Genomic DNA, 23,173 nt, shown 5'->3' on the forward strand with positions numbered 1-23,173 from the left:
GCCCGGCAAAAGATAATGGATGATATTGGAGTATCTGGTTTCAACGTCCTGACACGTGGTGACAAACTGTGTAACAGTATATCACAATTCGTGATTTTTTGTGATGTAAGGTCGGATTTGGAGAGAACATCAAGCCCTAGTATCTGATGACTTCATGACGGAGTGTATGTAACGAAGACCTAGAAATGTAACACGTATAAACGGCGGTCTTCAGTCAAGTAAAATCGTAGAAACTGAAGAGAAAACGTATCGTGCTGGCGAACGAAAAGACTAGAGTTCAATGTCACGTTCGTGGAATAATGTTCCTTTGAGCACGACTGGTCGAAGGGATTTCCAGCCATAGGTCTCATCATTGATCGTTCTAAACGGTGGCAGGGAATATGAACGAGATCCATGGAAGCAACCGTGTGAGGGTGTAAACTGGCAGCATATACAGAAAGGGAGACAGCCTTGCATCCTTGCACCATTTACTTCTTTTTATTCGTGAGGGATGCAGAAGGACAGATCACAGCTAGCGCCGTCGATGGTGGTGAGGGAAAGACACCTCATTCATACTTATATGGATGGGTATTCAAGAAGTTTGTTGTTGCCGGTATCCGTTTAAATCCATCCCCATTAATTATAAATCATTCTCCACAACTTATAATTACCCAGACACTGATTCCTCGGCTGGCTATTCTTGTAAACCAATCCCCTCCATAAATGCTAGAAGTGGTTCGGATAGTAATGCGACATCCCTTCCTATAAGTAGGGCATCAAACTGATCAAAGTGGTTTCGAACAGTCGAACACCCTGAAAAGCAGGCGAAGAAGTGAGTGCAGTGGAGATGGTTTGCATAATGGCTGGAATCCTGAGTACTTGAGTCTTCAGTGTCCAAAAAAGGCCTATGCAGGGAGTGGTGATATAAACTCTTTTACAATGTTGTCCATGGTGCGAGAGTAGGGAGAACACTTCATACAGTGACCGTGTCTGGCAGTGGATTGGGAGAGCGGAGCGTGGGAAAATGTGTGCAGTGCACGGCTGAGTACGATTAAAGCCTCTTTCACGTCTCTTTCCCCCTTCAATCATCAATGACCCTTGTGAATGACAGAGTCAAGGTTACCTACAAACCCGGCCTCAAATGTTCACTTATTTCCCAAGATAACATACTTCAGGCTACTGGAATACTGAAGAAAGATATTCTTGCCTTGAGATTGCCACATCCTCCTACAGCTAACATCTCTGTCGTGAGGACAGGCGTAATCGAATTTTTCTGGAACACTAAGAAAGGAGGGGTAGGTGATGACTCTGCAACGCCTCAATATCTCGCTCAGACTGTTTTTGTCGGACAGACCCTCGATGACATTTTGATCCAAAAGCTCAGGAACTGCAACCGAGCAGAACTTCAGACGCACCTGGGGGACTTGCTGATGTATACTATGATCTTCTCTGGAGTTCTTTATAAAGTCCTTACATTTTCTTGAGCAGCCAGGACATCGAATTTTACTCAACCCCGTAAGTAAAGTGCCGCCTTTTCCACTACCCCCTGTTATGATCGCTCCAGTGCAGAATCGCGCGGAGAGAAAACAAAGCAATATCCAAACCTTTCATGGACTCGTCCTCAAATTACCGAGGAAAGTCGTCAGAACACGCATGAAACACTGCAGAATCAAGCGCAGGAATTCCTAGATGACATAGGAGAGAAAATGCTCGTTGACTCTTCGCCTGTTACTATTCCACCAAGGAGCCATGTTCGTTTTTTTCTATAATTTTTTAGGTGTTCGGTCGAAATCTTACTCTGTACATGCACAGAACCTTTTCCATCCATCACGTTCTTCTGGAACTTCTTCAGTCTATGAGCTCGTCTATGAGCTAACCGAAATACGCAAGCAGCTCGCAACTGGTTTAAAGCAAGAGGCAGCCATAATTGATGAGCTCAAGCGTATGCACTCTCAAGCCCCAGGTCCTTCACCAAATACGATAACGGCGGCTGGTAGTGAGCTGGGTAAAACAACAATCCCCGTTGTCCTTATTCAATCAACCTGAATTGTCCTTTCAGTCGTTACAGCTCGATTACAAATGATCGAAGAACAGATCGAAACGGAAAGACAGAGGAGAAGAGCCGCCGAAGATTCATTGAGTAATATCCAACGCGAATGTCGAGAACCGTTCATGGTTCCGGCGTTACTAGACGCCTTTGTGATGATTTCGAAACTCTCGACCCAAGTCATGGAAAGTAATGATAGTAATAATTAAAGTTCATGCGAGACCATCTCCCTCAATATATCAATCTTATTTGAAGCGAGACGGCGATCCTTTCAGAGATTGTTGAGGTAAAATACAGGTATGGCCGTTGGTAGCATCGCAGAACTCTCACCTCCAAAGTGGTGTACTAACCTGCGAAAGCCGCGATCCTGGCATCCTATGCAGTCACTAGGTTCGAAATTGAAGAAATTCATCGGAGGGGAGCGTTTCCCCATCCGTGGTCGAACTCTGGAAGATGTGGACGAAGTGATAATCATATCTAGATGTTCTGCCAAGAATGGGGTATCTGAACCCATACTAGGCTTTCAACATGGCCCCGAGATCTGTTGTAGATCCTCACATGATACAGAGCGACAAGAGCGCAGAACACGGACCAGGGATTTGTCTCATCCACGATATTCAACACGAGCCGAATCAGGCGGCGAAAGGTGCGTGGTGAATTCGTGGTGTGAAGCTTGAATGGGAGAATCCCGGTTACGCTTTGAAGGCGAATTCTCTTGATTTCTTGATATGGATAGCCCCTCGTGCAATTGAATGGTGAGGACCAGCAAACACTTGGAATGCCAGTTGACTACGTACTTGAGCCTCTCCAACTCAGGGCTAACATCCCGATATATCCCAGTTATTAATCGTAAATGGGTCCGCAGAATGTAACCGATTTCAGACCACGATGTGGACTAAATGTAGAATGCAGGCGATTTGAGACCACGATGTAGTCCCGGTTAAGAATAAGAAAACACGACGTTTTGGCGTGTATCGGTTGAGCATGAAGAAAGGTTGAGAGTGCTTCCAAGCCATGGCGTGGACTGATGGGATGGGGAGATCAAGGCGGGTAAAATTGATGGACGGAAAAAGTGCCTCGGTCATGTGACGTCGATCTACAAAAAAAAATTCGTTGGGGGCGGCTGGTAAGATTTGGGGAACAGGTTAAATATTACATTACAACCATCCTTTCCTCTTCCTCCCATTCCCCTCCTCGTCTGCCTCGACGTCGACGATGGCGAACTCCTCCTGCTCCTCCTCCATTACAAAACGCCCTCTCATAATTTCCTTGGGCAAATCTAGAGTATATCCTCAAATCCCTTTCCTTTTTGTGCCTTGCTAATGATGTACAGGTTTCCATACCAGTCTCAACCAGCCACGACGAATGGATCTCAGCAGAAGTTCTCAGAGACGAGTTTACCCACGAACAATCTCTCATAGACGCGGTCGATAACACCGCCGAACTAGAAAATCAGTCCGAAGCTAACCTAGAACTCGCGGCTCGATTCCTCGGCTTCGTTGCTGAGAAGATTGATATAGATACGCAATCAACCACCGCTCGTACCTCACTATTGCTTAATGCTCTCAAGTTTTTCACGACCACATATCTCTCTGAAAAGGACATTCACACCCTCGCGTCCGCATTCGATACCGAGGTTAGGAAAACCGTTCTTTCCTCTTACTTCCTCGCAGTATCTACTCTTCAAAACCACAATGTGAAAGACATTCCATCAGGACCCCAGTCTGCTCTTCTTGCCGCCGCGTCATCCGGTTCAGCCTCCATCTTTGGACTTTTTGGAGGTCAAGGAACAAACGAAGTGTATTTCGACGAACTTCAATTCCTTTACGACGTCTACAAACCTTTTGTCGCCCCCCTGATTACCATCCTCACAAATGATGTGCTCTCCCCTCTTGCCCTACAGCATCAGTACACTTCTTTCTACACCCACGGACTGGATGTCGCTTCGTGGCTTTCTGGCGCGTCTCCCCGTCCTTCCAAAGCCTATCTTGTGTCGATTCCTATTTCGCTTCCTCTCATCGGCATCACGCAGCTTGTCCAGTATTTGGTGGTCTGCCACGTTACTGGCTTGACCCCAGGAGATCTAAGTGATCGACTCAAAGGTGCAACTGGGCACTCCCAAGGTGTTGTTTCCGCCGTTGCCGTTGCCGCCTCCACTACTTTTGATTCATTCAACGATAATGCAAAAAAAGCCGTCAAGTGGCTTTTCTTTTGTGGCATGCGTGGCCAGGAGGCGTTCCCGGTCGTCTCTTTGGAACCTGAGCTCATCAGGGACTCGGTCGAGGGGGGAGAAGGTACACCGAGCCCTATGCTTTCGATCACAGGCCTTTCCCTCAAAGAACTCGAAGATCACCTCTCGAAGACCAACAAGTACTTACCAGACAATTCGCAACTCTATGTCTCACTTCACAACGGTCCTCGTGCTTATGTTGTCACGGGTCCCGCTCGCGCTTTGCATGGATTAGTTGTCAATCTGAGGAAGATTCGTGCTCAGAGTGGTCAAGATCAGAGCAAGATACCCTTCTCTCAGAGGAAACCTGTGTTCTCTGTTCGATTTTTGATGGTCAAGGTGCCGTATCACAGCGTGTACCTACGTTCCGCAACACAGAAACTTGTTGAAGAGGACTTAAAGGGTGACACTCTTTGGAAAGCGGACGAACTCCGTATTCCCGTTTACAATACCGAAGATGGTAAGAGATTTCTCGCTTTGTCTGGGTTTGATGATTCAAATGTTTCGAAAAGGTTCGGATATGCGCTCGTCGACGATGTCGATTGCTCACTCACTTTGCGACCAAATTTTCACATCTCCCATTCGCTGGACAACGGCGACAAATTTCCCCGATTCCGCAACCCACGCTATCGACTTCGGTCCAGGAGGTCTGAGTGGTATTGGTCCTCTCGTTGCTAGGAATAAAGAAGGAAGAGGAGTTCGTGTCATCGTGCTCGGTGACCGTGGCAAAGGGGATGCAGAGTTTTTTGACTCTCTTGCCGTGAAACACGAGGATAACTGGAGCCAGAAGTGGTCTCCTGGTTTGGTCAAGACAAGGTGCGTCGGAATCCATTCATATTGACATCCGTATATCAATATCTTCATAGTGATGGGGTCATCCAACTTGACACTCCCTTCTCTCGTCTCCTCGGTAAACCTCCAATTATGGTCGCGGGAATGACTCCCTCCACTGTCAAGGCCGGTTTCGTTAGCGCTGTGCTTGACGCCGGATATCACATTGAACTAGCTGGTGGCGGTCATTATAATGCTGCTGCCTTGCGGGCTAAAGTCGCCGAAATTCAGTCGCAGGTCCCTCCCGGTGTTGGTATCACTCTCAACTCTTTGTACATCAATCCTAGGCAATTTAGCTTCCAGTTTCCTCTCTGGCAGGAGATGAGGAAGGAAGGTCTTCCCATTGAAGGCTTTTGTGTTGCTGCTGGTATTCCCAGCACCGAAAAAGCTGTGGAGATCATCGACGGCTTAAGGAGCGCTGGGATTAAACATGTCTCCTTCAAGCCAGGTTCGGTCGATGGTATTCGCCAAGTCGTCAACATCGCTGCTGCGAACCCCGACTTCCCCATTATCATGCAGTGGACAGGTGGCCGGGCCGGTGGTCACCATTCCTATGAAGATTTTCATCAGCCGATTCTTTCCACTTATCGTTCCATTCGGAAACATAACAACCTCTCCCTCGTCGGTGGCTCTGGGCTCGGAGCTGCGGACGATGTTTGGCCTTATCTTACCGGCGAATGGTCGGTCGCCTTTGGCGTTCAACCTATGCCTTTCGATGGTTTCCTCTTTGCCAGTCGTGTTATGGTTGCGAAGGAGGCACACACCAGTCCTTCTGTCAAGGACCTTATCGTTGCTTGTTCTGGTGTCGAGGATGGTGACTGGGAAGGTACATATGCCAAACCAACTGGCGGTATTCTTACCGTGCGCTCCGAACTTGGTGAACCCATTCACAAGGTTGCTACTCGTGGTGTCAAACTCTGGAAAGAGTTCGATGATGGTGTCTTTAAATTGCCGAAAGAGAAGCGCGAGGCATGGCTGATAGAGCACCGTGACGAAGTCATCGAGAAGCTGAACCGTTCCTTCCACAAGCCTTGGTTTGGTTGCAAGAAGGATGGTAGTGTCGCAAAGGATTTGGGTGATATGACTTACCAAGAAGTCGTGTTGAGGATGATTCGGTTGATGTTTGTCGCCCACGAGCAACGATGGGTGGATATTTCCCTACGAAACCTTACTGGTGACTGGCTACGACGGGTCGAGGAACGCTTCGCTGGGGTCAACGGTGGAGGAACCAAGACCTCAATTCTTCAATCGTACTCTTCATTGGACAACCCTCTTCCTTTCGTCGAGACATTTTTCCAAAAGTACCCCTCCGCTGCAGACCAACTCCTCTCGGCCGATGATACAGCTTATTTCCTTGCGATCTCTCAACGACCAGGTCAAAAGCCGGTACCTTTTATCCCTGTGTTGGATGCTTCTTTCGAAGTGTGGTTCAAGAAGGTACGGCAGTGGCCTTACTTTTGCCTTCTCAGTACTAACTTGTATCTTTTTTTCAGGATTCTCTTTGGGCTGCCGAAGACATTGAAGCGGTCTTTGATCAGGACCCCCAGCGTGTGTGTATCCTTCAAGGACCTGTTGCTGTGAAACACTCCAAGGTCAAGGATGAACCAATCAAAGAGATGCTCGGAAACATCAATGCTAGCCTCATCTCGCGTTTACTCGAGCGCAAATACGGTGGCGATAAATCAAAAGTTCCTTCTGTGGACTACCTTGCATTGTGCCCGCCCCCTGCTCCCCTTCCTCCTACTATCCAACGCTCTGTCTCCCCCAATCAAGTTGTCTATGAATTCGGCTACAGACTCCCTTCAGCTTCCGAGTGGCTTGAGGTTCTCGCTGGACCGACTCTCACCTGGCTTCGAGCTTTGGTCGGTTCGTCAACCATAGTCCAAGGAACCAATTACATCAACAACCCCCTCCGTCGTCTCTTGATACCGCGGCCTCAGCAGAGGGTCGTTGTTTCATACAACGGCGATGTTCCCTCCAGCATCGTTATCTACGGAGCTGCTCGCTCTTCTGGCGTTCACAAAGCCGATTTTAAGGCAGTAGAAATTATTTACGACTCGGCTACAAAGCTCATCGACTTGACGATTTTCGAGGACCGTCGTGACGTCTCTGTTCCTCTCAACCTCAGTTTCCAGTACAAGCCTTCCATGGGTTCTGCTCCTATTCATGAAATTGTAGATGGACGTAACAACCGTATCAAGGACTTCTATTGGAAGTTGTGGTATGGCGACAACAAGTCCCTCCCCCAGCTCGATATCCACGACGTCTTCTCCGGCCCTGAGGTCACTTTGGATGCCAAGGACATCGAAGAGTTCTGCACCATTGTCGGTAATCAAGGCGAGTCCTTCAAGACCGTGCGCAGCGAGAACAACAATGCCCCCATGGACTTCGCTATTGTTGCTGGCTGGCAGGTAAGTTTATGATATTATTTTCTTCGTGCATCATTACTCAAGGCTTCCGGATGAACAGGCTATCATTAAATCCATCTTCCCTCAATGCATTGATGGGGACCTTCTCCGGCTTGTTCATCTCTCGAATAGCTTCCGTATGGTCAATGGTGCTCAGCCATTGCAAGCCGGAGACAAGTGCCATTCTGAGGCAAAGATAGTCTCCGTTATCAACTCTAAGGAGGGAAAGATCGTCAAAGTGAAGGGCCATGTTTATCGCGAGGGTGCACCCGTAATCGAGGTCGTCTCCGCTTTCTTATATCGCGGAACTTTCACCGATTTCGAAAACACCTTTGAGATCACCCAGGAGCCTGACTATATTGTCACTCTGGCCACCGATGCGGATGTTGGCGTTCTTCAGTCCAAGGAGTGGTTCCAGTGGGAGGATGAGTCAAAACCCTTGACCTCGAGCACATCGTTAATCTTTCGTATTCAGTCAGAGGTTTCATTCAAGGACCGCACCACTTACCGCAACGTTTCCATTGCGGGTGAGGTGTTCACTCGCAACTATTTGAAGGAACTGTCCAAAGTTGCGACCATCGAGTTCCAGCAAGAGGACTGCCATGGTAACCCAGTGGTTGCCTATTTGCAACGACACGGTACGGCGGAAGGACTTCTTGTTCCTCTTCCGAACGAAGGCCACACGCTCACCAACACTGATGGAAGTACCTCCTTCAATGCGCCTCTCACCAACGAACCTTACTCCGGAATCTCTGGGGATTTCAATCCCATTCACATTAACCCTTACTTCTCTTGCTATGCTTCTCTCCCCGCGACAATAACACATGGCCTTTGGTCGAGCGCTGCCACCCGACGCTACGTCGAGAATGTTGTCGCCAAAGGGCACCCAGAACGAGTACTTGCGTACGTCATGTTTTCGGTTACCGTACCCACTTCTGACTTTTTTACAGATACAATGTTTCGTTTGTAGGTATGGTCCTTCCTGGGGATGAACTTTCGGTCAAGATTCGGCACATCGGTATGCGCGACGGTAACATTGTTGTGAAAGTCGAGACCGTCAACGAGCGAGGCGAGAAGGTTATTGATGGATCCGCCGAAGTTTCACAGCCCAACACTGTCTACGTCTTCACCGGGCAAGGATCACAAGAGCCCGGAATGGGCATGGATCTCTACAATAGCTCCCCTGCAGCTCGTGCTGTTTGGGAAGGAGCAGATGAGCATTTGCGTGCTGTCTACGGTTTCTCCATCATTGAAATCGTCAAGGACAACCCCAAGGATAAGACAGTCCACTTTGGTGGTATTAAGGGACAGGCTATCCGTCAACGTTATATGGATATGACATACGACACTATGGACAAGGATGGCAACATTAGGACCCTCCCCCTCTTCGCTGACATTGACATCCGTACGCCCAAGTACACGTTCAGTCACCCCAACGGTCTTCTCTTTGCCACTCAATTCGCGCAGATTGCTCTCGTCGTCACCGAGAAGGCTGCCTTCGAGGACATGCGCATGAAGGGATTCGTTCAGAAGGATTGCGCTTTCGCCGGTCACTCCCTCGGAGAGTACTCCGCATTGGCCTCGATTGCCGGCGTACTGCATATTTCCGCTCTGGTTGATGTCGTTTTCTACCGAGGTATCACCATGCAGCGAGCCGTTGAGCGTGATTCGAAGAATCGCTCGAACTACGCTATGTGTGCAGTCAACCCGAGCCGAATCTCACACACCTTCAGCGACGCCGCTCTGAGGGAGGTTGTTGACAGTATTGCTTCCTTTTCCAGTACCTTACTGGAAATCGTTAATTACAACGTCGAAGTGAGTATGTCGTTTAGTCTACTACGCTCTACTGCTTAATATTACTAGGGTCAACAATATGTTTGTGCCGGAGAATTGGTTGCGTTGCAAGCGTTGACCAACGTTCTTAACTATCTGAAGGTCAAGAAGGTCGACATTGCGAAGGTACGTGTTCAAATTGAATTTGAGCTTCTTGACAATCAAAATCAACTCTCCCTCATAGTTGACGGAAACGCTCTCAGTCGAGAAGGTCAAGGCAATGCTTGGTGAAATCGTCAAAGAATGCTTTGAGCGTGCCGTTGAGTTGCAGAAAAGTGAAGGTTATATCAAGTTGGAGCGTGGCTTTGCCACCATTCCTCTCCCAGGTATCGACGTGCCATTCCATTCAAGGTACCTATGGGCTGGTGTGATGCCCTTCAGAACTTGTAAGCTGGTTCATCAATATCAGTGCCTTACGTCCTAATCGCTTAACTTCACTATTACAGACCTTTCGAAGAAGATCAACCCTGCTCATCTCAACCCTGACGTACTTGTTGGAAAGTACATCCCCAACTTGATCGCTAAACCGTTCGATGTCTCTCGCGAGTACGCTCAGATTATCTACGATCAAACTTCTTCCCCTCGCCTCGACAAAGTCCTGAAGAAATGGGATCAAGACCACTGGGGTTCTGATGAACAGCGCCAGAGGCTTGCTTACATCATACTCGTCGAGCTACTCGCGTACCAGTTCGCTTCTCCCGTTCGTTGGATTGAAACGCAAGATCTCCTCTTCACTCGCTATACCTTCGAGCGCTTCATTGAGATTGGGCCTTCGCCCACGTTGACCGGCATGGCAACTCGTACTCTCAAAGCCAAGTATGAGACGGAAGACAACTGCGTATCTCGTACGCGTGAGATCCTTTGCCATGCCAAACATTCGAAGGAGATCTACTACATGTTCGAGGATGAACCGGAAGAGGCTGCAACACCCGCCGAGTCTTCTGACGCACCGGCGCCAGTTGCTGCTGTTCCTAGTGGCCCAGTTCCGGCCGCTGCACCCCCACCGGCGCCATCTGGTGCCGCTGTCAGCATTGAGGATGTTCCTATGAAAGCCTTCGACGTTTTAATCGTTATCGTTGCTCAGAAGTTAAAGAAGAAGGTGGACGAGATTTCGATGTCGAAGTCTATCAAGGACCTCGTTGGTGGAAAATCTACTTTACAGAACGAGATTCTTGGTGACCTTCAGCAAGAATTTGCTTCGGCTCCTGAGAAGGGAGAAGAACTTCCACTTGAAGAGCTAGGGGCTGCTCTGGCAACCGGCTATAGTGGCTCCATGGGCAAATACTCCAACGGCCTTGTGTCCAGAATGATTGGAGGGAAATTTCCTGGAGGATTTAACTCCTCTGCTGTCAAGTCATACCTCTCGAAATCCTGGGGTTTGGGACCTCAACGCTCGGATGCGGTCTTGCTTCTGGCTACCACGATAGAACCTCCTAAACGTCTTGGCTCTGAAGCTGAGGCTAAGTCGTTTTTGGACAGTGTTGTCACTCTTTATGCTCAGCGTGCAGGCATTACCCTTGCTGTAGCCGGAGCTGGCGGGGCAACAGGTGGCTCAGCAGGTGGTGCAATGATCAACAGCGAGGAATTCTTGAAGTTCCAGGCCGAACAAGAGCAGTTTGCTGCTCAACATATCGAGCTCTATATGCGCTACTTGCAGCGTGACTCTCGGTCAGGAGAGATTGCCTTCGATCGTGAGAAGGCAAACTCTCTCGCCCTTCAAACCAAACTGGACAGCATCCTTAGGGAGCATGGAGATTTGTATGTTGACGGTATCCAGCCTGTTTTTGATCCAGCAAAGGCTCGCCACTTCGACTCATCTTGGAATTGGGTGCGCCAGGACGCCCTCTTGATGTACTACGATATTCTTTTCGGTCGTCTCACCACTGTTGACCGTGAAATTACCGCTCGCTGCATTGCTCTTCTCAACCGAGCAGATCCCGAGATGCTGACGTATATGCAATATCATATCGACCGCACGGACCCGAACAAGGGCGAGACCTACAAGCTCGCAAAGGAGTTTGGACAGCAGTTGATCGATAACACTCGCCAGGTTCTAGGCCAACCGCCTGTTTACAAAGACGGTATGCACTCGTTTATCTTGGTATGCGTTAAACTGACTTTTTGTACTAGTTACCTTCCCGACTGCTCCTCATACCGAGGTCACCGCAAAGGGTGATATTGTCTACACCGAGATCGTGCGAGAGAATGTTCGCAAACTCGAGGCTTATGTGGAGGAGATGGCGACTAGCGAGCCCGTTTCAGGGCAGGTCAACATTCAGAAAGTCCAGGACGACGTCTTGAAGCTGTGGAGCATTGTCAAGTCTCAACCCGAAATCAGCCAAGAGCAGAAGAACCGTATCAAGGCTTTGTATGAAGGGGTCGTGAGCTCGCTCCGTAAGGGATCGGAAATTCCTCAACGCACTCCCCGTACCCCGCGCAGCCGACGATCGTCATCGCAATTCCTACGCCCTACAGTTCCGGGTATCACCTCCGTTTCTGCTGATAAAATTCCCCTCCTTCACCTCAAGAGAAAAGAAGGCTCGAACTGGGAGTACAGTAGCAATCTCACGGGCGTCTATCTGGACATTCTGCACGAGATTGCGACAGCAGGTACGACGTTCAAGGACAAGAATGCTCTTCTTACTGGCGTAGGAAAAGGTTCGATTGGTGTGGAGGTCGTCAAAGGCCTGCTTTCGGGAGGCGCTCATGTTGTGATTACAACTTCACGCTACAATCGCTCAACAGTGGAATATTACCAGTCTATTTTCCAGACGTTTGGCAGTCGAGGATCTGCGTTGACTGTTGTACCATTTAACCAAGGGTCCAAACAGGACGTCGAAGCCTTGGTTGATTACATCTATTCTAACCTTGGCATGGATCTGGACTTCATTCTCCCCTTCGCTGGTATCCCTGAGAATGGGCGGGAAATTGATGGCATTGACGACAAGTCAGAACTGGCTCACCGTGTCATGTTGACTAACCTCTTGAGAATCCTGGGTGCCGTCAAGACAAAGAAGGCCAGTCGACAGTTCGTCACTCGGCCAACGCAAGTCATCTTGCCTCTGTCTCCGAATCACGGACTTTTTGGCAATGATGGTCTCTATGCAGAGTCGAAGATCTCTCTCGAGACTCTCTTCCAACGTTGGCAATCAGAAAGTTGGGGTGAATACCTTTGTCTTGCTGGGGCTGTGATCGGGTCAGTCCTCTAATTTCTAGTGTAATCGGAGTACTGATGCTTCTGTTTTAGGTGGACTCGCGGAACTGGGCTCATGGCTCCTACCAACATGGTTGCTCATGAGCTTGAGAGTTATGGTGTTCGCACATTCTCTGCTAAGGAAATGGCCTTCAATATTTTGGGATTGATGCACCCACTGCTTTTCAGCATAACACAGGTTGAACCTATCTGGGCTGACCTCAACGGTGGTATGGACCGGCTCCCCGATCTTGCAGACGTAACTGGTCGTATTCGTACCAATCTGCTGAAGAAGGGTGAGTTGCGCCGCGCGATCGCCCGCGACAACGCTGCGGACTTCAAGTCCGTCAATGGCGTCGAGGCCGAGCGTACCATTCAAACAGTCGACGTTCTTCCACGAGCAAACTTCCGCTTCAACTTCCCAGCTCTAGACTCTTATGAGAGCTTAGCAGTCCTCCCCATGTTGCGAGGAATGATTGACCTCGAGCAAGTTGTTGTCATCACTGGCTCCGGAGAAGTTGGACCTTGGGGTAGCGCCCGAACACGGTGGGAGTATGAAGCCAGAGGAGAGTTCACGATCGAAGGTAGCATTGAGATGGCTTGGATGATGGGCTTTATCAAGCACTTCAATGGCAAATTGAAGGACGGTAGCTTATATGTTGGCTGGGTTGACAGCAAGTCGGGTGAACCGGTTGATGATAAGGACGTCAAAGGACGATACGAGAAGGATCTCCTCGAACACGCTGGCGTTCGGTTGATTGGTACGTCAGCCTTTCTATCTTTGAATCGAACTAATACTTTTGTCAACTCGAAGAACCTGAGCTTTTCCGTGGGTACGACCCCAAGAAGAAAGTTTTCCACCAAGAGATCGAACTTATTCATGACCTCGAGCCCATAGAAGTCACCGAGACTGAAGCTCATAAATTCAAATCCCAGCACGGCGACAAGTGCGATATTTGGGCCGGTGGAAGTGAGCAGTGGTTCTTCAAATTGAAGAAGGGTGCGTGTGTACTTGTCCCTAAGTCCTTCTCGTTCAGTCGAACGGTCGCTGGTCAAATCCCGACTGGATGGCATGCGGGTAGATACGGTATTCCAGACGACATCATCGCGCAAACCGACCGCACCACCCTTTGGGCCCTCGTGAGTGCCGCCGAAGCTATGAATAACTCCGGAATCACGGACCCGTACGAACTGTACAAACACGTTCACCCTTCCGAAGTCGGAACATCCATTGGCTCTGGTATGGGTGGAGCTGTCAGCATGGCTAAGATGTTCAAGGATCGACGCGAAGAGAAAGACGTCCAAAACGACATTCTTCAGGAAACGTAAGGATTTCGCTCCTTTCGGCACCTCTTACTGACCAAGAAAATGCAGCTTTATCAACACCACTGCGGGTTGGATAAACCTTCTCTTACTTTCCTCGAGCGGGCCCATCAAGACGCCTGTGGGAGCTTGGTATGGAGTTTTAGCAAATCCGAGCACTGGTAGAGCTAACGGTTACTTCTCAGTGCAACGGCGTTGCAGTCGCTGGAAATTGCCTGTGACACCATTCTATCTGGTAAAGCAAAGGTCATGCTTGCTGGTGGCTTTGATGATATCAGTGAAGAAGGATCTTGCGAGTTCGCCAACATGAAGGCCACAAGTAATGCGGAGACCGAATTTGCAATGGGACGAGAGCCAACAGAAATGTCTCGACCAACGACAAGTACTCGTGCCGGGGTGTGTGGCATTTGCTAGTCCTCGCGCCATTTGCTAATATAGATGTACTTTTAGTTCATGGAAGCTCAAGGTGCTGGTTGCCATCTTGTTATGAACGCAAAGACTGCACTTGAACTCGGATGTCCGATTCGAGGGATTCTCGCATTCACCGCTACTTCAACGTGAGCTCTCTGTCATGGCACTCTTTTCATTTACAATCCTGAAGATTGCTGTTACTTTAGCGATAAAGCCGGTCGCTCCGTTCCTGCACCTGGTAGAGGAGCACTCACAATCGCCAAGCAAATTCCCTCGAAGCACCCCTTACCTATCCTTGATTTGGCTTATAGATCTCGCCAGCTTTCTTTCCGTCGTTCTCAGATATCTCAGTGGCTCTGGCACGAGCAATCTCAGCTTCAAGAGGAGTTGGAAATGCGCAAGGCTTCGGGCGAATCTACAGACGACGATTACTTTACCTCCAGAGTCGCAGAGATCGAAAAAGAAGCTGCTCGTCAAGAAAAGGACGCCCTCAACATGTACGGAATGCTGCACGGCAGCGATCCTCGTATCGCACCTCTTCGACGTGCTCTCGCCGTCTGGGGTCTCACGGTTGATGATCTTGGTGTTCTGTCCATTCACGGCACCTCTACTAAGGCTAACGTGAGTGTTAGTCTCAACCCCGTTCCGCCTACTAATTAACGTGCCTCAGGAGGAAAATGAAACCCACATCTGGAATGAAGTCTTATGCTCTCTCAATCGTACACCTGGGAACGCCATCCCTATTGTTGCTCAAAAGAGCCTTCTCGGTCACGCAAAAGGTGGCTCGGCTGCATGGCAAATGTCTGGACTTCTTGATTCGATCCTCACGGGTATCATTCCTGGTAATAGGAATTGCGAGTGCGTATTGGCTCCTTCTCTATATGCATCACCACTAACGAAAATTCCAGCAATGTCGATTCCCACTTCCAACATCGTTCTTTCCTGATGTTCCCATCGAAGACAATCCGCACGGACGGCATTGGTGCTGGTGTGATGGTACGGCCCTCTACCTTTCTTCTACCTTGGCATTAGATTGATTTTCTTTACAGACTTCTTTCGGTTTTGGGCAGGTTGGTGGTACGGCGATGGTTGTCCACCCGCGATACTTGTTCGCCTCCCTTTCACCTGCTCAATACGAGTCCTACAAGGAACGCCGCACACTTCGTTCCCGACAGACATACAAGGCTATGAGCGAGATGATGATCAAGAACAACCTCGTCCGAATCAAAGAAAGGCCACCATACCCACCGGAACTGGAAGATAAGGTTCTAATGAACTCTATGTCAAGGGCTGTTCCCGAACCCAAGACTGGTTCCTATGTTTTCACATCCAATTACGAGATGACGCCTCTCGTCGACACTTCTAACGCCAAAACTGTGTCTGAAGTTGCTGCTCAAAGTGCTGCAGCTTCCAGTCATTTCGTTGGTGTAGGAGTTGACCAAGGTATGCACTAGTTGTCAACAAAAAGAGTCTTCTCACTCATCTTTCCATAGAACTCATCTCCGCCGTACCTTGTGATAACCCTACTTTCATATCCCGAAACTTCACCGATGCTGAGGTAGCTTATTGCCAAACTCAGCCGTCTCCTGTGTCATCCTTTGCTGCTCGATGGGTTGGTAAGGAGGCCGTCTTCAAGTCTCTGGGCGTGAAATCGAAAGGAGCTGCCTCTGCCATGAAGGATATCGAGATACTCAATGACAATGACACAGGTGGACCGGTTGTTACACTTCACGGTGAAGCACAGTCCAAAGCTTCGGAAAAGGGAATTTCGAAAGTTCTGATTTCGCTCAGTCACTCTGATGTGAGTTTTCAAAGTCATTGGAAGCGTTTCCTGTATTGACAACCCATGTTAAGACTGTTGCCATCGCTTTTGCTCAGGCCGTTGGGATGTAGATCGTCTTTTATTTTCATTGGTCTCCTGCTTGCACGGTACAATATTTTAGGATTCGTATACTGTTGAACACGCTGTCAAAGTTGTCACCTACTGTAGATGTATTGCACACGAAAATAATGATTTCTTTACTATTTCTTGAAACGGAAAATTTACCAATAGGAAGTGTCAAGCGGTGCCTATACTAATAGCTACATCGAAGAAATCAAAGCAACTAAATCGCCGAAGCGAATATCCTCCACAATCACGGCTGAGGTTGACGTGTCTATTTCAAAGCCTTTTTCATTTTCTGTCGATAAAGAAGTTGTCAAAACGTGAAGGAATAAGAACAAGTGCAAGAATACCTCTTCCATCATGTCTAAATCATTAGTCTCAATTCGCATGATCGACTTGCCGGTAGCCTTCTCAATTTCCTCCATCTGAAGCCAAGTCTTCCTGTCATGAACGAAGTTGATCGAGATACCCTTGCGACCGAAACGACCTGTCCGACCAATACGATGGATGTAGGTTTCGATATCAGGTCGAGTATCCTCTGACTTGTTTCCACCGCGTTCGTTCATGAGGGGTAAATCGTAGTTGACGACCATGTTGACTTGCATGATATCGATACCTCGTGCAATGACGTTCGTGGTAATCAACACCTATGAAGGTTGTTCATGACTGAACGAATCAAAGATGTAAACATGGACTACTCACCTTCTCCTTTCCTAAACGGAAATTATCAATGATTCTATCACGTTCTGTTGCGTCCTTGGCGCCATGAAGGGAAGACACTTTATGTCCCTCTGCTGTCATCCTCTGAGATATTCTGTCCGCTGTATGTCTGTGCTGACAGAATATAATGCTCTGACCGATGGTCAAGAGTGTATAGAGGGTTACTAGAATGTCGTATTTATGATCTTCGTTCTTGCAGTCCATGTAAAATTGTCGAATGGAATCGACACTGAGCTCGTTATTTTGTAGCTCGATTTTGTTTGCATCAGGTGCAAACTTGTTTGCGAATGCACGGACGTGGGCCGGGAATGTGGCGGAGAAGAGGATGATTTGTGGGGCATTGAGTCCTCGGGGAAGCAGGCTGAAAACGGCATGAAACATCACCACCTATGGTCAAGGATGGCGTGTAACAACAAAAACTCACTTTTTGACCCTCAGTGTCTGATCACCCAAACCATCTTGATCTAACATGTTATCTGCTTCGTCGAGAACGAACACCTTCAACTCGCTCGTGTCTATAACCTTTCTCCGTAGCAGATCGTACATCGTTCCAGGAGTTCCAACGAGGACATGAGCAGTGATATGAGTAACGCTCCGGGGAAGATTCTCCTTGATTGCGTACTCAGTCTGTACTTGAGTGAATTTACCCATAGCTATGACCACGGACATTATTTGACGGGCTAGTTCACGAGATGGGGCAAGACATAAAGCCTGGTGTGGAGATTGGCTCGCGTTGATTAAAGGAGAAGGCGATGACTAGGTTTATGTACCTGTGGCTTGTTTTTGGTGTAGTCGATTCGACTGAGCATGGTGAGAACGAAGGCGGCTGTTTTGCCTGTACCAGATTGCGATTGACCGATCATGTTTGTAGGACTGGTGGATGCATGAACACCATAGTTGATGGATAGTTTTTTGGGCTTACGGGTTGGAAAGGAGGAGAGGAAGAGCGCGTTCTTGGATCTTGGATGGTTTAGAAAAACCCATGGCATAAATTCCTTTGAGAAGCTCTTCAAGCCTAGTAGGTTTTTGGGATTTGAAACTGATTCAGTCAGAAACGAAAGTGAGTTACGTACAGTCCTAGTTCTTCGAAGGACTTCACACTGTATAACGGAGAATTGGGATCGCCTTGTTGATCGGCAAGGGTAACCTGGTCATTGTTATCTTAAACAAGAGTCTATCGTAGTTATTAGAAACCACTTACGCTGACTTCGAATGTAGAGTTAATCAAGTCGGTCTTGGATGCTAAGAAGAACATCTATATCACGTTGGATGAGTTTCGAATAATCAATGACCTACCGTCGGGTTGCTCGTCTTTAGCTGGTGTAGATGTAGAACCTTCTGCAGCTGCAAATATTTAGGCTGTTTAGACTGGATAACACGCATAGAAGAGAATCGAATACTTGGCGTATAGAATCCTTCATCGTCTTTTTGCACAGTGGCCATTGATGTGTGATGGGGGGAGGAGCACGACAAACTGACTTGATCAATGACTCTCACCCTACATACCCTGCATGACTTCACTCTCCTCTTCCATTCACCTCCCATTGAACTCGTATTCACCTCTCATCCAGCATGGCCTCGTCCTAAACGATCCATCCCACAAAGGCCACTGCAGATTTCCGTTCTCGATGCATCGTTCAATCCCCCTACAATCGCCCACCTCGCTCTGGCAAACGCCAGAAGGCCTCGTTATCGTTCCATCGAAGAATCAAATGGACACGACTATGATGCTAAACTGTTGCTACTATCCGTTAGAAACGCCGATAAGCAACTGAAATCTACGGACGCAACACATGCCCAAAGGCTAGAAATGATGATTAGGTTTGCACAAGAACTCGTTACTGTTGATGAAGCGCCAAAGAAATATGAGAATGTTGCAGTCGCGATAATTGGCGAGCCCACATTTGTGGGCAAATCTCATCTTTTGCAAAGGTTTCTCAAGGAGCGCACGAATAATCAAGAAGAGTTCCGTTTAACGTTTCTGCTCGGTTTCGACACATTGGAGCGATTCTTTGCACCGCGTTATTACACGAGCAGTGCTTCGTTCGACATCTTAGAAGCCAAACAGCAGATGTATACTTCCCTTGAGGGCTTTTTCGCGCCTCACGGGGACAACTCTCGTATAGTGTGTGCGCGTCGTAGTCCATCTTCATATCCCCAATCGACAGCCTCTCAATCGCCTAGTAAAATACCGGAAAGTCTGTCTCAAGAAGATCCCCCGTTTGATCCTACGATACCATACCCCCTCTCATCAACTATTCGGGACTTCTTCAGATCTCGTTCTCTCACATTTGAACTTGTCAAAATGATTGACCTCGGAGAAGAAGTTTGGGCAGTCAGTTCCAGCGATGTGCGTAATGCTATCATGCAGCGCGACGGACGATGGAAAGCATTAACACCACCACTGGTGAAGGAGTTTATCGAGATCCGGAATCTTTACTGTTCATAACTGATTTGTATTCTGTGATCCTCCCATCTCCGGAGTTGGGGATTGTTAACTAGGAAACATCGAACTCTCCCGGCATACATATATTTGTATTCTAAAGTTGGTCGAGCACCAACTAGAAACTTGTGGCAAAAGCTGTCACATTAACGTAAGTGGCTGTCCTCCGGCTTGAGGCTGTCCCTCCATGTTGCATTCGGTCATTTCCAGACTTTGCCCTCAAACACTCTCCCATGAACCCATTTCCTGCTGAGATGTGGATCCAAATCTATGCCGCAGCTTGCATAGATACAGGCACAACAGCTCAGTCCTTGGCTCTTGTTTGCAAGACTTCGTATAGGCTCGTTCAGCAGTTCAAGTTGCAATCCCTTGCTTTCTTGAGACCTAACGAACTTGTCAAGTTCTCTATGTATCTGGGAAGGATCCCACCGGAACACAGAGAGATGAAATATCTCTACATAGCATTGGAATCATTGTGGGTCGATGGGCAAGGGTCAAGAGAATTGGTCGTCTCTCCAAGCAGATATGTTGACCAAGAAGCCCTTTGCGCCTATCTTGATGCACTGAATCCCTTTGCTTCCGAATCCGCTGTCTCCGACAGAGCTCGGATACCAGAGAGTGTCGCTCACGTCTCCAGTACAGTCACCGATCAGTCCCCCACTCGTATACGACTTCAGGATAGGCATATCCAGAAGGCACTCTACCTCACACTCAATCTTGCCTCTCCAACGCTCGTGATCCTCTCCATCCACCTCGCGTTCGTCACACGGAAGCAACTCCTTCCCGCATATTCCTTTCCAAAGTTAGAAGAACTCACGATTTATGGTTCTTGCACCCCTAACGCCGGTGAATTAGAGGGGCTAGATGGTTTATCCGGGTGTTCTGACAGGATCGTACGATATCCAGCGTTAAAGCGTCTACATCTTTCCCAAACATTCGCCTACTCCATTCCATTAGCACGAGATCTCGCCAAGCAAGCACCTCATCTCACTCATTTATACCTGAATCTGCGCTCTTACTCGCTAGATGGGCTGGCATCCGCTATGGGATTGCTGCCTCATCTCCCCGATGCGTCACGACGCAATGGGAAGTTTCCCACTACTCTGAGGATTATCTACTTGGAGACGGATCCACATGAGCTTGTACATGCTGGCTCTAGTTTAGACGCCGTCCTCGAACGAACGGAAGAGATCAACGCACTTAGCGGTCTGGACGTGAAGATTTGCTCGAGACCCCCTGGGAAATGGGCGGATATCGGGAGTGCTTTGGTTGATTGGGAAGATAGGATAAATGGGAGAGAAGGTAGATGGGAAAAGGGTGTTTATTCGCTGAATGGAAGGCAGACAACACCAAGATGAGGCTCTGCCTGCCCTGTGTCTGTCCGTGTTCAGATCGCAGCTGTGACCCGCTCCTGAACCGGAAAGTCTGTGTTTTATATTGTCGTGGTAAATAGTAGGCTAATAAGAGTTCCATTGCTCCTGGCGTTTCCGTCAATTACAGCCTATTAACGGAGCCCATCACTGTACATCAACGGACCGATCGCTTTGGACCTTCACAACCACGTTCACGATATCAAGACCTCGAGTTTGTATGATCAATATTATTGCTCTCGTGTATGCCCTCGGAAATACTGTGACGAATTCACGAGAGACCTTCAGAATAACAGGTATAAGGACTGCGATTCCAAAAGAACTAAAAAACTAACTAAAACAAGCTACTCGCTATATATACGGTTCTAGCTAACCCGAGTGATCCGACATCTCGGAGTAAACAAGTACATACTGCGGCATGAGTGGGCGCGCACGCTACATACGCCCTCCTGGGCTACGAAGTAGGCCATATAAGTAAAAGAAACAAAAGACTTTTTGTAAGTAATAGAGGCCATTCAAAATCAAAGAAAGAACACTGTATAAACTGAATTTTCGGGAGGATAGGGAGGTAATGGTGGGGGAAACAAAGAATAACACTAAAAATCCATCCCTTCGATGGCCGGAGTAGAACTGCTAGAAGCACCAGATGCCGAGAGGAAAGTCGAATCTTTTTTCTTCTTATCCATCTTGGCCCGAACCGTCGGATCTACATATCCGAAACCCCCAGCGGCGTGTCCGACAGATCCGCGCTTAGCCTTCATCTCGGCTTTCTGCTGCATCGCCCGGTTCTTGAATTTATTCTGTCGCATGGCATCATCAGTAGCAATGTTGTTGAGCCTGTCCCATTTCTCCTTTGGGACAGCGACGTTACCCGGCCAAACAATTTCGCGATCAACACATTCATGTGGAGCTACACAGAATAAGTCGGCAGTGGGAGCGGGTCGTTCAAGAAAGGAAATTTGTTCCGTCTCGCCGTCTTTTGTAGATCCGGGTTTGTACCTGCTGTTCGGGAGGGCAAACTTGTGACTGGAGATGCACTTATTGAAAGCGATGCTGAATGTGTTGTACCCGTGGTCAGCTGCCCATTGGGTGATCCCATCAGCTCGGAGATCATGGTTGTATTTGAGATAAAGGTCAACGTTAACGGCAGCGACGCGAATGGGGAGAGGCTCGTGGGAATCAATGTATTCGAAGAAGGATGGACTGATCCGTTTGATGCAACCGTCGTCAGCAAAGTGTCCCGCTTGATAGATGATAGCGGCGGGTCCGGAAATCAATTTGGGTGGCATGGGTGAGAGTGTCGGATAAGGTAGTGTGTGAATGAAGAGTGATGGTGGTGGTGAAGGAGTGTAAAGCAATGACAACGAAAGGGAAGTGGGTTCTGGAGTTAGGATAATGTTGTCATTGCTGTATTTATGCCAAAAGGCTTCAGGACTAAAATTTATTAGAGATGCCTGAAGTCCTTCTTCACCACTATCGAGGTCAGGGTCTTCATTCCCTCCTTTGGGCAATTTCGAGATATCATCAATCCCCATTAGGTCTAGATATTCCACCACACACGGAAGACTGCTTATTTCTTGATATGGCAGCCAAGTAACATCCCCGGAACTCCACTGTACCTTGAAAATTGCACTTTCACGCGCACCTGAGTGCCCTACAATTTTTTCAATTTTCCACTGGCCTTCGGCTTTCGGATTTTCGGACAATTGTGTGTCCAAACGGCCTGGGAATCTCCTGTCATCATTTGGGACATGGATCCTGAGTAATGAAGAGTGGAATGTAGGGTGGACTCCTCTTTGAATAAAACTAGTAGGTAAATCAATTTTAAATGAATGATTGTCATAGTCCTTTAGTATTTTGTAAGGACCTATATACTTCGGAATTAATTTCCGGGCAAGTCCCTTCTCAAAGGTGAGGTTTTTCGTCGAGACATAAATTAAATCCCCTTCCTTGAAGGGTTCTGGACGCCTTTTCCGATTTGCGAGTCAGATCTGCTTGACTCGGGACTCCAAAATACTGTCATGTGCTGCGATTAGGGCGAGTCGGCGTTGCCGGGCGAAAACTCGGACCGAAGGGTACTCCTCGGATAAATTCGAATTCCAAATCATGGACTTTGGCATTTGTCCTGAGTTAAGGTAAAATGGCGCATAGCCCGTAGACTCGGATCTGGCACTATTGATCGCAAATTCAATAGCCGGCAATTTTGTTACCCAGTCTTTTTGGTTTGGTGCAACACATTGCCTTAACATTTGTGTTACAGTTCGATTAGCGCGTTCCGTGGCGCCATCGGACTGTGGGTGATACGCACTGGACATGCTTAGTCGTGTTCCGGCCAACTCGTGTAACCGTTTCCAGAAAATACTAGTAAATAGTGAGTCCCTATCACTCACAATTTTTCGGGGCATGCCGTGGAGCTTATAAACATGCTCAAACATTAACTCGGCAACGTGCCGTGCCGTGTATGTCACTCGACTCGGCACCAAGTGAACCATTGATGTAA

The 23,173-nt window shown here is 48.2% G+C and overlaps 6 protein-coding genes across 6 annotated transcripts; 5 read left to right on the forward strand and 1 right to left on the reverse strand.

The window, feature by feature from the left end:
* Nucleotides 1-1,070: 1,070 nt before the first annotated feature.
* Nucleotides 1,071-2,235, forward strand: E1B28_011098 (uncharacterized protein; the record flags this gene model as incomplete). The annotated part of the gene is made up of 5 exons (XM_043156096.1): nt 1,071-1,411; nt 1,468-1,494; nt 1,544-1,730; nt 1,792-1,984; nt 2,039-2,235. The coding sequence occupies 5 exons, from the start codon at nt 1,071-1,073 to the stop codon at nt 2,233-2,235; spliced, it is 945 nt and encodes a 314-aa protein (XP_043005880.1).
* Nucleotides 2,236-2,311: 76 nt separating this feature from the next.
* E1B28_011099 (uncharacterized protein) lies at nt 2,312-2,799 on the forward strand. The gene has a single exon (XM_043156097.1). It carries the CDS (start codon nt 2,326-2,328, stop codon nt 2,701-2,703), a length of 378 nt encoding a protein of 125 aa, XP_043005881.1. The 5' UTR covers nt 2,312-2,325; the 3' UTR covers nt 2,704-2,799.
* A 390-nt stretch (nt 2,800-3,189) lies between these two features.
* On the forward strand, nt 3,190-16,148 carry E1B28_011100 (uncharacterized protein; the record flags this gene model as incomplete). Its single annotated transcript, XM_043156098.1, has 22 exons — nt 3,190-3,310; nt 3,360-4,716; nt 4,769-5,072; nt 5,123-6,524; nt 6,581-7,498; nt 7,557-8,398; nt 8,446-9,310; nt 9,359-9,454; nt 9,513-9,714; nt 9,775-11,409; nt 11,459-12,524; nt 12,576-13,282; nt 13,336-13,846; nt 13,896-13,976; nt 14,030-14,240; nt 14,295-14,401; nt 14,462-14,876; nt 14,926-15,113; nt 15,164-15,251; nt 15,305-15,698; nt 15,749-16,056; nt 16,110-16,148. Exons 1-22 carry the CDS (start codon nt 3,242-3,244, stop codon nt 16,146-16,148), a joined length of 11,805 nt encoding a protein of 3,934 aa, XP_043005882.1. The 5' UTR covers nt 3,190-3,241.
* Nucleotides 16,149-16,411: 263 nt separating this feature from the next.
* Nucleotides 16,412-18,303, reverse strand: DBP5 (RNA helicase required for poly(A+) mRNA export; the record flags this gene model as incomplete). Its single annotated transcript, XM_043156099.1, has 10 exons — nt 16,412-16,435; nt 16,491-16,787; nt 16,843-17,221; nt 17,285-17,571; nt 17,631-17,733; nt 17,783-17,875; nt 17,934-18,007; nt 18,062-18,102; nt 18,157-18,204; nt 18,261-18,303. The coding sequence occupies 10 exons, from the start codon at nt 18,301-18,303 to the stop codon at nt 16,412-16,414; spliced, it is 1,389 nt and encodes a 462-aa protein (XP_043005883.1).
* A 36-nt stretch (nt 18,304-18,339) lies between these two features.
* On the forward strand, nt 18,340-19,389 carry E1B28_011102 (uncharacterized protein). Its single transcript, XM_043156100.1, has one exon. It carries the CDS (start codon nt 18,347-18,349, stop codon nt 19,307-19,309), a length of 963 nt encoding a protein of 320 aa, XP_043005884.1. The 5' UTR covers nt 18,340-18,346; the 3' UTR covers nt 19,310-19,389.
* Nucleotides 19,390-19,396: 7 nt separating this feature from the next.
* E1B28_011103 (uncharacterized protein) lies at nt 19,397-20,953 on the forward strand. Its single transcript, XM_043156101.1, has one exon. The coding sequence runs from the start codon at nt 19,537-19,539 to the stop codon at nt 20,659-20,661; it is 1,125 nt and encodes a 374-aa protein (XP_043005885.1). The 5' UTR covers nt 19,397-19,536; the 3' UTR covers nt 20,662-20,953.
* Nucleotides 20,954-23,173: the final 2,220 nt, after the last annotated feature.

This window comes from Marasmius oreades, chromosome 7 (assembly GCF_018924745.1).
Source record: "Marasmius oreades isolate 03SP1 chromosome 7, whole genome shotgun sequence".
NCBI classification, from domain to species: Eukaryota; Fungi; Basidiomycota; class Agaricomycetes; order Agaricales; family Marasmiaceae; genus Marasmius; species Marasmius oreades.

Bases quoted from the DNA above. Each gene is read 5' to 3' on its own strand.
- E1B28_011103 (XM_043156101.1), top strand. From the start codon at position 19,537: ATGAACCCATTTCCTGCTGAGATGTGGATCCAAATCTATGCCGCAGCT.
- E1B28_011102 (XM_043156100.1), top strand. From the start codon at position 18,347: ATGACTCTCACCCTACATACCCTGCATGACTTCACTCTCCTCTTCCAT.
- E1B28_011099 (XM_043156097.1), top strand. From the start codon at position 2,326: ATGGCCGTTGGTAGCATCGCAGAACTCTCACCTCCAAAGTGGTGTACT.